This window comes from Rhea americana, unplaced genomic scaffold (assembly GCF_003343005.1).
Source record: "Rhea americana isolate MKP2758 unplaced genomic scaffold, rheAme1 scaffold_196, whole genome shotgun sequence".
Taxonomy (NCBI): Eukaryota; Metazoa; Chordata; class Aves; order Rheiformes; family Rheidae; genus Rhea; species Rhea americana.
The window spans coordinates 1,391,609-1,405,784 of NW_028186105.1; the positions used below are offsets into that span (position 1 = coordinate 1,391,609).

A 14,176-nucleotide genomic window follows, 5' to 3' on the forward strand; every position below is an offset into this window, starting at 1 on the left:
AGTGTAATTCTGAGGAACTGGAGGAGACCCCAAATTCCATCTTGCCCTGTTTCTGTTCCTTGCAACATGGCAGTAAACCTTCCCATACAGAGCTGCTGTGCGCTATACAGGAATGTGCATCCTGGAGAAAGTTGGTGAAATTTAAGTTAGGCTGAATGTTGCATGTGGTGCTCACATTTGTGCATTGTGGAATTAAAATTAATTGTTTTAGATCTAGATAATAGTAAAAATGAAAATTAAAGGTGCTTACTATGGATCTTACACCAAACAAGAATACAAGAAAGTGTCTCAGCAGCAAGGCTGAATTGGAATATCAAAGACTGGGACGTTCTCTAGTCAGCTTGGCTCAAAGAGGTAGGTCTGTGTCTACCTCACTTTCCTGGCTATCTGGAGGAAGCTGATTGTATATTGTTAGCAAGTACATCAGTGAGGCCACATGAATTTTTACAGTGGAGATTTAATTTGGGAAAATGATCCACTGCAAAATCTTGATTGTTGGACTAGAAGTGACGTGCAGAATCTTCAGGCTGTCAGCTCAGCCTGTTCGTACATATGCTGAGTATGGCGTGTTTAATGGCAGGTTAGCTTGGGAGCTTGTAAGCTTGGAAGGTGTGGGTTTGGGGAGTGTTTTTGGTTTTGTGTTTTTTTTTTGTGCTTGGTAGCAATATATTGAGATAAAAATATTAAAACAACAAAAAGGTTTCACACTCAAAATCTGTCATCCAGGCTTCCTGCCACTTTACATCATTTTGTGCAATTTCCGTGGGATAGCTGGTAGTGAGCCAATTTAAATGTGATTTCTACTTCAGTTTGAAGTAAGAATGGATGAAGCTAATGGACTGATGGGAAAGAAAACTTATAGGGGTAGAATCCTTAATGTTTCATGTCAGAATGCTGTAYTCAGAGGAGAAATTACACAGCACAACTGCTAGGAGCTCAGACTGGAGAAAATTGCAAACATGATATTAAAAGTGAATGGATTGCTCACAAGTTTGGTCTTTATTTTTTTGGAGGGGGGAATATTTTGGAAGTTTTGTTCATTTTACACAGGGAGGAGTGAGGAACAATTATTTCAACAAAGAAGGCTTAATATGGGGAGGTGACCAAAACCAAGACAGTGGTTGTAATATAGTTTGAATAGTACATCTTTTTCTGCCTGCTTTTATGTGGATGCTATTTTTTTTATTATGCTTCTTAAATTACTTTGATTATTTATATCTGAACCAAAACGTAATGTTTTTTCCCCTCTTTTGGTAGCTGCTTCATGACAGAATAAAAACTGGATGTGAGTTGTGCTTTGGGAAGTGATTGATGTGTGCTTGTGCACCTTGTAGCACTATGAAAAACACAGGTGGAGCTGCTGATGATGTTTGCTAGAAGTAGATTGAAAAAGCAAGACAATGAAATTGCACTTCTGCAGAGAAAATCCGTTGTAAAGCTGTGGGCCAGGAAGCAATTCCAGAAGCAAAGACCCCATTTTCTACGGGACAAAATGAAGAGGCTTCTCCAAGGCCAGGTAGATGAGAATCCAAATCATGCTCATCACTGCCAGCTCTCTCCGGTAGAGATTGAGACGGACATGTTTGTTTGTGGAATAAAGAGAAACTCTCCAGGTGCTGAATTTTCTACTGCTGGAGGGGACTTTAATCAAGATGGAAGTGATGGCTCCAAGAGAGCAGGTGAAGTTTGCATTGGGGAGGTGGAACTGAACTGGGATGGCTATGTCAAAATACCGTGCTCTGTTCAACAGAACCAGAAGGACCTAGAGGGGAATTCTTCCCATAGTATGAAACAGACCTCTTCCAAAAGAAAGGGTAGAGTGTCTGAGGGGCATGACGTTTCTGCCCTGAGCATTGCCATGAGCTGGAGGGAGATAGCTGAAATGGAAGGGTGCTTTCCCCAGGAAAAGACTCCAACATACAGCAGTCATAGACGGAAGTCAAGAGATCGCTCGGCTGATGTGGTTGATTACATTGTTAAAGAGCTTCAGGGAATAAGCCGCATCCAGACTGAGATTGCGGAGCTCCGACAGCACCTCACGTTGATAAAAGGCTCTGTAGATGAAGTCTCCAGCTGCGTGGATACAGTCTTGAGTGAGATAGAAGGCCTTCAAAGTGGTTCTACAAAARCCCCAGGGACGCAGGCTCGGGAGCCATATAGGGAGGCACACAAGGAAGAACCAGTACTGTATTTTTATGGGATCCCAGAAAAAGATGGTGAAAACACAATGGAGCTCATCTACAGCTTCTTGTCTGAATATCACTGTTTCAACGGTATCCAGTGCAGTAAGTATATAAAAGATGCTTATAGGTCAGATATTGGTACAGGCAGAACACAAACACCAAGACCAGCAGTTGTGAAACTTGTAAATTCTGAACAGAGAGACTTTATTTTACAGAAGTCTATCCTTCTGCAAAGCTCAGGGGTCCGGATTGCTACCAGAGAAGAACAAAAGCGTCAGAATTACCGGAAGGACTTCAAAGTGGAGTCAGTTTCTCTGCAATCTGGTTTCAAGGAAAATCATGGCAACTCAGCAAATCTTGATGTAGCTCAGAAAACTGATGGAGTTGGACACYTTCGAACTGACTCTTACCAGGTTAAGTGTAAAAGTGCAAGTAGGAGAACACAGTGCATAGAGGAGAGATTTAGTTTTGCGCAGAAGTCAACCTTAACTAAGAAAAGCAACTTGTTATCTGAAACTGAGAAGGAAGCACAAGTAATAAGCTGTAGTGAGCAGCCTTCACATAACAGTGACTTTCACCAGGCCCCTCATGAAGCTGCACAAAATCTTCAAGTGACCGGTTTGGCCAAATCAGATGATRGAAATTTTTGCTGCTCATCTGAATCTTTGGGCAGTGCTAGCCGGGTATGTGCTTCAAGCAATGTAAGTGAGCACAGGCCTAAAAGTGAAAGCATCCCCGAGAATGGTTCTGCCCTTCTAGATAAAGATGAGAAGGTAACTGCAGAAGAAATTGAAATAGACTGTGATAGCCCATGCAAGTTCACCAGTCTGGAGAAAGTTGATATTCAGAGAGARGATGTTTCTAGTGGGGTAACAACCATTAGCTGTGATCATATAACTGATGAAATGGCTGATAGTAGTGACAGTTTGAAAGATATGATCCAAATGGACCTGAATGATCAAGATCCAACTGATCAGGTCTTTAGGGATGTCCTGGAAAACTCTCAGTATTTCCTTGACCATTCTCGGGATAACATTGATCTTGTAGACATGAAGTTTTACACTAATAAGCTTGGGAAAGCTATTCATCACTTCAGGTCTGCTCTGCAAGTGGTATTTAACAAACTAGAGACAAGTGATTCTGAAATCCTTYTGGAAAATGATAGTGGCTTACAGATGGATGATGACAATACGCTTATGCTGAACAGTTCAGGTATGTGTGACAGCTCTGACAACTTTGCAGAAACCCCTCCTAGTCAGTCATCTGAGAGCCAGGCAAACACAACTGCAAATAGTGAAGCGTCTGCTCATATGCAGTTTGTTCCTTCCGGTCTTTCCTCTGCWCCATGTGATCCTCCTGTTTCCAGTTTGATGTCATCATCTGACTKTGAAATTCCTGCTGGGCAGCGCTCATCGCCTCATGAGCTTGGAACAGATGTGAGCTCTCTACCTGAGCAAGTAAAGGAGTGCAGACCCATGAGCCTTGACAAAGTTTGTGCAGAGACCATCTACCTGAACAAATGCATCAACAATTTCAAAAATGTGCTGAGGGAAAAGAGACAAATGCGTAGGAGACTCTTAAAAGAATTAGCACAGGAAGGAAACTGGATTTCTGCTGAGGAGACGAATTCAGGTAAACTGAAAAAAGTGTTTTTAAGGAGATGCTAAAATCGAGCATTTGTGCARCTAGTAGGCAAGACCTAGCTCTGTGGGTGAATGGTTTATTAGAAGTTGTTAGCAAATGGTTATGAGGACAAGTACACCTGATATGCAACAGTACTGAACAAAAGAACCCAAAATTTATTGGTAACACACCAGAATGCAAGTTTGCAAGCTTCACTCTTTTTATTCTTTCTTTAGAAGGAGAGAGGCTTGCAATGTATCTTCAAAATAGCAGSTGTTAGGTTTTTGTCATAATTCGTGACTCGGTTCCTTGTTAAATATAATGGTTAGAGAACGTGATAACAAAGTGTGCATTTGAGCTATCAGTATCTATATTTACCAGTTTTAGGAGTTGAGTAGATTTAGATTTCAAGTGGCTCCATCAGGAAGTGGGAGTTCTCAATGTTTAATACATGCTAGATTTTTATCCTAGTGGGGACATAAAGAAAAAGTTAAAACTCGTGCTGTGGTACTGTGTTTTTGTAACTTGTTCATGAAATGAGAAATCTTCCATTCCTGTGGGGCTGCGTGTCTTGCTGCCAGCACAGATAGTGAAGCGTTAGTTCTCAGTAGATATAAGCTGATACAGGGATGCAGCAGTGCTGGTTGACATGTGCTGGGGATGTGGGGCATAGAAATGATCTACGTGTTTTGATGGGCCTTGTTTTGATAGACCTTGATTTGGTAAAAACCAAACCTAACCTTGTCTCTCTAGYCCCTCCTTATCCAGGGAGTTATGAAACTTTCTCAGTGGCGTCTTTCGTAAGGAAAGTGAAGCCACTTGACTGTTTCAAGAATGCTGATGTTGAGACTGTAGCTTGAAATCTTCATTTACTTGTTTTAGGCCTCCTCATATCAAATATTTTGTTCACTTTTCTCCTTGCAATCATCAAAGCTAATCAAATAATCACAGTGCTCCTTTGCCCATTGAAAGAGTTGTCTCGCTTCAGCAGTCTTATTCAGTCACTGTGCATTTGCTGTGAAGAAACGACTGTCAGTCTGTGTTTGACTTCTGTACCAGTGACCTTCTCGTTAGGTGGATCRTAATGCTTGTAATCAGCTCTGCGCTTCCTTATTTTGTGCAAGGCCTTTATTGTAGAATTCATTAAAGCAATAGGCTTTTGTAAGTAGACACAATAAGATTTTTTTTTTTTAGCAGACTTAGCATGGTAAACACCTGTTTCTGTGTTTTCAGGGGTATGTTCAAATTACTGAAGTATAGATGATACAGATGAAACTGATTTTTTCCATTCAAAAATTTATTTTTCTTTCTGATTTTTTTTCATTTCCTATTTTATTGCTTGCATAGCGCTCAAATCCTGGAAGCATGTCCTAATTTTAGACCTATGGGAAGAGACAGCAGGTTAGCTTTATGCCACTGTATAACAAACATTGCAATAATCTATTTATGAGGCTGCATCGAATGGGAGGCTGCTTCTCTCTGCAGAGTTTCGACAATACAGGTCCATTCACAAGAGGAAAAGTAGCTGAAACAGTAAAGAGGAGAAAGATGWCAGCTGGACTTTAGTGCCTGATATCTGGCTTCAGTATGGACTGGCATTCCTGAGCATCCTTGATTTAGTTGTCCTGTCTAGTAATTACAACAACCTCTAGTGATATGAAAATGAGTTGATACTTGTGTAATAAGTYGTGTAGAGGCCTGTCTATATGGTAGCTATGACAATTGCAGTTACTGCAGTAAGTATCGGATGAAATCACAGCGTAGGAAATCTGTTCTGAGAGRCAGAGGGAGTCTAATGGAGTGAAGGGTAATGGAAGGAACGACCTGGGATGGGAAAAGGGGTAGAGCTTGGAGGGGAAAAAACCCTGGAGGAGAAGTCAGGAAGCAAAGCAGCCCAGAACATCAGGGCAAGGCACGGAAATGGGCAATGGAAGAGCAGGTCCATCTACAGTGGAGGTAGGGGGACGTAACCAAAATGCCTGTGCCAGCACAGGATGGAGCAAGTGAGGAAGCTGGAGGGTAAATAGCTGCTGGGCAGTAGCCAGAAGAAGAGGAGGGGATGACTGTATTGGCAAACRCCATAGCCTAAGTCAAAGTTAATCATATAGTCATTCAGCATGTTTCAGTATGCGTTTCGTGAAAAAGAGTAGCAACTATTTTATGTTCCTTATGCTTGCGGTACTTGACTTAAAATAAGTTTGAGCCAAGCTTTTATTTTCTGCTTTTCAAAAAAAAGTGTCATATACAGAACGCAATGAAAGTTTTCYGTTTGTTTGTTTTTTCCCCCAGCTATAGGTGACTGTTTATGTCTTTCTTTACAAATACAATTTCCTCTTAATGGGCTTTGAAGTTTCTGGATCAGGTCTGGATCAAGTTCTACCTACTAGCTTTTTTTCTTCTGAGCCTGAACCACTATATTGCTTATACCYGTTTTAAAATTCAGTTCAAAATATTTTATTAAGTAAGTTTGACAGCAGTCTGCAGCAAAGGAATGGATGATAACTTTGAAGGTGTTAGTAAGTCTGTGTGTTTTGGTGAATCAGAGATGATGCACTGGCATAAAGGTTTAAATTATTTATAGTTGTACACAGATGTAAATTACAAGAACAGTTTAGAACTTGGCAGGAGMATGCAAATAATTGTTGTATTTAATTTGAAGTAAAAAGAGAAAATAGAGTATCCTCTAAAAATTTTCTTTATTGGCAAGCTTATAAAGTTTTAATTTGAAGAAAGAGCAATTGAAGTGATGAAGATGGTTTGACTTTGCATATTTAAAACAAAACGAAATGTTAGAGATTCCTGTAAACTTAAAGTGAATACTCAAAAGTGAGACAGTAAAAATTCTGTGATCAGAGTGTAACTACATCAGTCGCTGTTAATGATCTGTGCTTTTCAGTATTGGTGAGGCTGTTAGTTTATCTGCTATAATGGAAGATAATCAGAAAATTTTAAATCTTTGTCCACAGTTGCTTAGAGATCTGCCAAATTTTATTTAGCCTGAACCTATCCCTAAGAACTTTGAAATGAAGGGGCTCAGAAGTCAAAGATTTGCATGGAATTTAAGCCAAAATAATCTAGCATTTTCTGGAAATGAGCCCAATGCAGGATTCAGGGTTTTACATTTCTATAAAAATAAATTTGATGACCTTTATTTGAGAAGCTTCAGTGCCCTCAAGCGTTAAAATTTGGCAGTGGTRGTCTGTGTCAAGGGTTTATCTGTGAAAATCTACTCCAAATGAGTGAAGAGAATAAGCCTTTGAAAAATGTGTGGTTTGCATATGCTTACTGATAATTTGCTGCAGCTCAGCTCTTGCATTGCCAAAGACTTCATCTGTCCTCAGTGTTTTCCAGCCTGGGGTGAAGCAGGGTTTTTCCTGCTAGGGATGACAGAGAGCTCTACTCAGTATGAGCRGGACAACAAGTCCAAGTCTTCTGCTCTCAGAGACTTCACAGGCTCTGGCAACATCAAGGAGCAATTTGATTCAAGTGTGGAGGAGATAAAAACCCAAGAAGGAAGGAAGGAGGGTTGGACCTGCCTGGGACAAACGGAAAGAACCAAAGGGATGAAGTCAGCAGGGACAGGGTTTGGATGTGGAGGTTTGGTGCACAGAGAGGAATGARAACAAAGGACTTGAAGTGGAATTGAGTTTGGAGTTGCCTAGGTGAGAAGATTTTAATAACTTACAGAAAGGAACAGGCAGGAGAATGGTGTAGAAAATCACAGTAGAGAGGACCAGTCAGAAGTGGCTGTGCCCCCAAAAAACAAGACTTCATCTTGAGCCTGGAATGGACCCCAAGTTTGCTCACTTTCTCCACATCAGGAGATAAATGCAGAGCAGACAGGTAAAGKGTAGCATTTCTGTTGTAGAAGAGAACAGTGTACTGCGTGTTTGCTCCTCTGGCAGCTCATGAATGCGAGGTCTATCCGGTGGTCTAAAGGCTTTCATCCCTGCTGTGGATCTGTGCAGGCAGCATTGACATGTTTAGGGTAGAAAGCAGAGTTTTTATTTTAGCCGCAATCTATCACTTCATTTACTAAAATAATTCGACTTCTTCGTGACTGAATTAAAATAGCTTCTCTGTTTTCCTGTCTTAGTGATTGCATGTGTGTAATTACACCTATATAGAGAGTAATTTTGGAAACTATTTTAGCTTTTTAACCAATTGGAGTGGCCCTTGTTGCCATGAAGCTATTCCTTTGCCTCCATCTTTCATTGGCAAATGGATAATTTGATTCTCCTGTGCCGATACAGAATTATCTGATTGGTAGATTTACGAAATATCATGTATGTACCGGAAGTTTTGAGTATGGCTCTCATAACTTTACTAGTCTTGAAATTGCCTATCCATAAATATGAGGTCTAGTGTAGGAGGTTTCTGGGTTTTTTTCAGAGGAGAATTGCCTAGATTTATAAAACCAGAAAATCTCTCTCAGTATTGTGGTATTTGCAAAAGCAAAATATGTTCCGTGGGAGTTACTGGTTTCCTCCCAATGGGCAAAATGTACAGGGGGGAGGAGGGGGGGGAATGCTTCATATGCAAACAGTGCATGCAGGCTAGGGGAAAGGGGGATAAATCTCTTCCTGTTTGTGATAAATACAGATTCTCTTTCAAGTGTGATAAATAGCACCTCTAATTTAGTATTAATTAAGATTAATAAAAGTTCTTGAGTTAATGAAAATGGGAGCTGGAACACTGTAAAATCAACTCTCAGAACCATATGTGCTAATGCATGCGTAGKTATGGGTGAAATTTGATCACAGTTTAACTAGAGATTAATTGGTAGAGATWGATTAACTGGTATATGCCCAGGAAGCACATGGAAAAACTCTACTGCGCGAATGTTTTATCAACTTGAAGCAAATGTTTACTCCACTTTCTGAAATAATTTTACAGAGCTTGTGGCAAAAATCTGGTCTATTAACTTTTATTCCTCTCCTTCCTCTCTTTTTCTTTGCAGAAGGAGGTAGAGGAGAGCTCCAGATTGTACGTGTTGTCCCTTCTAACCAGCATCTCTGAAACACCTGTGTGTGCATGCCTTGTCTTCGTGTAACCAGAAACTGAGGCGCYGAGATTCAGTTTAGCATGTTGCGGTTGTCGGAGGCGTTGTTAACGCTGTGTATGAGCTAAGAATCTGTTCAGTGCGTATTACCTTTTAGAAAGAGAAAACATGAGTACTTGGAGGGGTCTCTTGGTCCTTCGGCGCTCTGTGGGCCGTGTGCAATGTGCACGGGCACCATGCTAGTGGAGTACAAGTTTTGTCTTGTGCTCTAGTCACCCACCTTCTTACTTTCTAAACCAGATATTTCCTGATTTTTTTCCTCAGTTCTGTTGTTTCATTCCACCTCTGTTTTGTACAAGTTACTGCAGTTGAAGTCAAATGTACCATTATGGGCTATAGTACTGGGATTTGGCGAGGCTGTGGGTGCTAGGAGGTGTCTGCTGCAGATCCCATGCCCTTTTAGCTAGTACCGGCTGCACATTGCTTCAGATAGCAGGGCAACATGCGCCACGGGAAGGGCAGGATTTTTCTTTAACACCTGCAGCTATTGCCTCTCCAGTCGTGGACCTGTTGCTTCTGCTTATCGTGCTCAGGGGGGTGAGCAGTTTGTGAGCAGCAGATAACTATTTCCTCCCAGGAGGGAGGAACTTTTTGGTGACTGCTGTGCAACATTTTAGTTTGTGTTTGCCGCTGCACCTGGTGTAGAGGAGTTTCTGGCTATTTGATTTTCAGTTTGTTTTTTCTTTTCTTCTTTGAATCCGTGCTATGTGGATTAGGTGCCTGCCATGCCTCTCCCTTGCTTTTAGTTGGGCAGGTTAAATCAGCTTCCTGAGTAGACTGAATGTTGTATGGCTTTTGGGCTTCCATACAGGTCTTAACTTTGAACTTCATGAATTTGCATTTTTAACCTTTGTTGGCCCATGTATCGACAGCTTTGTTTCATTCTTACTGGCAGGTGTCTGTCCGTTAACGGAGGTTACTCGGAGGTACGGAGAAATCCAAAACTTCTGTCATCCTCTGGCTTTGGTGGAAAAACATTGTAACCTTTCCTTAGGCTGCTCATCTGGCAGGTGGAAAAATGTAACTGGAGAAGTCATCAGGTGGAAGTAGCTTCCTTTGTGGCTTTTCAGTCATTATTTCAACCAATGCTGTTGAATGCAACGTTCGTTGTGACTACAGTGAACATAAAATAATCCTTTGGCTTGTTGCAGCTTTAGATTCCATATAAAATGTAATGTACTTGATCCAGTAAAGGCATTGAATGACAAGACTGGTTAGTTTAATTGGGGTGACCTTAGCTTTGTCTGATTCTGCCAGTGCCCTTGGAGAAAGGGTCTAGTTAGACATACCTAGAGATTTTATTTAGAATTGAAACAGTTGTTCCTTCCTTTAGCCTGATTCAGATTCTTCTATAACTAAACAAAAGGATTTGAATTTCTAGAAGACGGATTTTGGTTTGAAGGTTTAATAACTGAACATGCTATGTAGAAACAGGTACGGATGATTTTTAAAACAAACAAGAAGTCATTATTGATTTTTCTTATGTTTAAGCAAATTGTATTATTATATTTAAATAATACAGCTTTCTACGTTTTAGATCTGATTTTCATCTGAGAGAATGATATGCCAGACACAATATTTAAATGAGATGGAAAGTTACATTTCAGAAAGCCTTTTATGTAGTCCTGGAGAGGACTAACAGATCTGGAGATGTTCTTTCTTTTCCTTATGCTCTTCCAGACTTAATGATCTTCTTTTTTGGATGCCGCTCTGTCCATTTTATGGACTACTTCTGTGAAAGCATATAACTATTCTCCACATTGAAACATCATCTTGTATATGAAATAATCTCAATGCAAACTGCAACTTGTTTGAATAACTTCACAAATTATTTGGAATTCTAGCTGTTGCTCTTCTTGAATAATCAAAACTCTTACTGGGTTCTTTTTTAGACTTTACTGATGATTCAGTACTGTGCCTTAAATGATCATGTCTGTAGACTTGTTTAATCCAAGGGATAAAATTCATGCTACTGTGTTTCTGGTATTATTCTGGTATTATTTTGCTAATGGTTCATGGTAAAGAAAAAAAAGCAAAAAAGTTTAATTACTTTACAAAGACCTTGCAGCAACTGATTGCAGCGTTTTTTACTGTGAGTTCATATACTGAATTAGTAGGGGTGACAGGCCCTTCTCTGGCAGAAGATATTCGTCGGATAGTGGTTATAAAACCATCAGAAATGAAAAAAAATGGGGAGAGATATGATAGGCTGTTTTGTTTATATGTTCGTTGCTCCATCTTCTCACTGCCTCTTTATGCACTTACTGCAGACGTAAACATCAGTACTTTCCAATTTCAAATAAGCTGGCCTGGCTGCTTCCAAGTGACGGAGCTGTGTAGAGAAGGAAAGTAGAAACCAGTCACGAAGCCATTCCCTATGGAGTGCTGAGCGTGGATGTCTGCATGTTGTGCGTGCTGCCCTTGTTTTCTCTCCCCATTTCTTCGGGGAAGGATAGTCGTTAAAACCCTTGCAGTTGTTCTGGGTGTTCTTTCCCTCTATCCGTTGCATTTTCTCTGCTCACCGAGGCTCTAAGCAAGTCTGACCGTCATTTGGGACTGCCGGATGGGAGCAGCTCCACGACTGGCAGTGAGACCCGGACTGGCCACTGGAGCCCTCTGGCACGCTGCTGTGAGTGCTGCATTCCAAGAGCAAACCCTAGGCAACTCTGCAGCTCTAGCAAATCTCTTTAAATGAAGAGGAGTGTATTTCTGTAAAATGCTCTTACCCACAATAGTGATATAAACTATGGCTTACTTTGTGCTTAATCAGTGCTCCCAGAGGTGCCTGAACCTTGTTAAACTGCACACCAGCACTTGCAGCTAATATAGCCCTCATTTCTCCAAGCTCCTTCGACTGTGTAGGTTAGTGCAACAAGGGACTGCAGAGGTAGTCTTCATCACTGCCCAGCTCTCTGCCCTTGTGTGATATTGTGCCATTAACTTGTATATAAACTACCCAGTTTCCCTTTCTAAAACTAGTTAAATTTTGGGGTCTGCTTCTCCTTTTTGAAAGGCTACTACAGAGCTTCAGTCTTAACTGTACTTAGACTCCTTATTTCCAACTGCTATGTATATTTATCTTCTTGTAGCTGTATTTATCTACAGCTATTCACATGCTGTATGTTTTTCTGTCTAATGAATAAACACAAAAAGGTCCGTTTTGCTAGAGTACTCACACTAGTTTTGCAGTTTTCCAGTTTGAATTCTTTTTACTCTAATGCAGAGTACTAAGGTTGTACATGTCTTTCTGAGGGTGTCTTGCTAGCACCGCATGGAGAATTTCATGCTTTTATTTCTGGAGTCTGGAGACTTTTTGCTGGATATGCCCATGGATGATACTTTCTCCCTTTATGGCTGTATCATAGTAGCTCATGACCACTTTGTGATGGCTAGAACTCAGGTTCACCATCAACTGCTTCCCTTCCACTGAATGACCACTTGTATGCAGTAAAATTCACAGCAGGTTTTGGGGCAGGAGTTGAGTTGGTTGTTACCACATTTAATTCTCTGTTGTTGCAATCTTTGCTGTCATCAGCTTTTTCCATAGGGTTTCTCAATTCTCTTCTGTATCAATAATTCTCTTGTGTTTGTCATAAGCAGAATTTATCAGTATATCTGACTTAATCCCATTAACTTCCTTATGATGTTGTCTGTGGCTGGCTCAACTACACTTGCTTGTTTACTCACCTTAAGGCTCCCCTACTCCTTCTCAATTTACCTAATTAACATCACATGGCATCATGTCAAATGTTTTGTTGAAATAAAAAGAATTATTGTATCAATGGCATATTTATGGTTGGTTGCTTTGCCAAAGAAAAACCAATATTTTTAAAAGCTGGTGTACCTTGTATGACATTTTATCCTGTTTTCCGCTTGTCCCCATGTTAATTCTTCCCTTTATGTTTTCTCCGAAGCCTTACAAGCTCTTGAAGTGAATAATGAGCCTGTGCTAGTCTGGATCACATTCCCTTCCTCCCTCACATGCCTTAGTTACGGGCACTGCGTTTGYTCTTCTACAGTCTAAGGCATCAGCCCTGGTTTGATGGATGTCAGGTACTGGTTCTCTCAGCATTTACTCAGGGAGAACGACATCTGGAGCAAATTAACCTCTTTACTTGGCTTTTGCCTGGAGATAACTCCTGTTCCCACACAGCCGTCACCTACCTGGCCCCTGCATCAGCCCTGTCACTGACGGAGAGGTCTGCCTTTTGTTTTGTGGTGTTACGCTCAGATAATTTTTAATCTCAACCCTGCAGAGGCTCCTCCTTTTTTCTCTCTTTTTCATTTTATTCCCATGTCTAAAAGGCTTGGCAGAAGAAATTAAAACAAGTAAGGAAAAGTACAGCTTGTCTGACCTTTTGAAAATTTTTATTTTGCATGTCTCAGAAGCTGGGAGATTTGTTTCCTGGTTATTTTTTCTGCCTCCCCCCCTTCACAGACTTTTTTTTTTTTTTTTTTCCCTCAAAGAGAGTTCTTGATACTTTTGTGGGCTCAGCGCTATAGTATGGCCCATGGTATTTGTGATCTGGTTATGTCTCAGAGATTGGCTGCTTATGTTTGGAATTTCCCAGATAAATTGACTGAAAAGTGAGTTACACTAATTACCTGTTCCAGTAAATGATGCTGCACCCCGGAGTGCTGGAGAACTGTGCACTGGGGGCAGACTCTACCAGTTCTGCAATTGCATAGAAGAGCTGGGAAGTGCATTAAGTACTGGATAGTGTCACATTGTTCATGCCTGTGGGGGAAAAGATCAAGTCTTCTGGCGCTGGAGTTGTAGGAATAATAATGAATAAGAAGTTTGGGCACTTGCTGCTGTGCAGGTTGACACCTCAAACTTTTTTTTCTTTGTTATTTCTTGTGAGACCTCTCCTGTCACCTGTGAACAATGCACAGGTCATGCAGCCCACTGAGGGAGATGAAGAAGTAGATCTTTCTTTTGGTGCTATGTTCTTTTATCTAGCATGTACCCGAAGCTTATTTTCTAATGGGTACTCCTTTGCGATGATTCTCAGATCGCGCTTTCCTCAACTGGAGATGTTATGTTTGTTTTCTACTGTGTGCAAATCACAGCCTCTCTGTCCTCCTGGCAGACGTTAGTATCTGAGGTTGGACTGTTAGGCATTAGCAGTCTATTTTGCTTACCTCTGTGGTGCTGCTGGAAGCTAGCTGTCCTTTCAGGGAGTTTGCAGGAGGACATACGAGCTGTATGTTAGGAACAGAGAAGTTACCATTTCCCCTTAGGTGGAATCTTTACTGTTTTCCCCCAGGTATGTTTTAAGTGTTTAAACGCTTCCCAGCTGTAATC

At 40.9% G+C, this 14,176-nt stretch overlaps 1 protein-coding gene across 2 annotated transcripts in view; it reads left to right on the top strand.

The window, feature by feature from the left end:
• The first annotated feature begins 1,363 nt into the window (after nucleotides 1-1,363).
• Nucleotides 1,364-14,176, top strand: part of UNC13B (unc-13 homolog B) — a 105,430-nt gene continuing 92,617 nt past the window's right edge. For both annotated transcript variants that reach the window (XM_085303049.1, XM_085303050.1), the window contains exons 1-2: nucleotides 1,364-3,815; nucleotides 8,767-8,792. In XM_085303049.1, coding sequence (XP_085159175.1) covers nucleotides 1,364-3,815; nucleotides 8,767-8,792 — 2,478 coding nt within the window. The remainder of the gene's footprint in view (nucleotides 3,816-8,766; nucleotides 8,793-14,176) is intronic.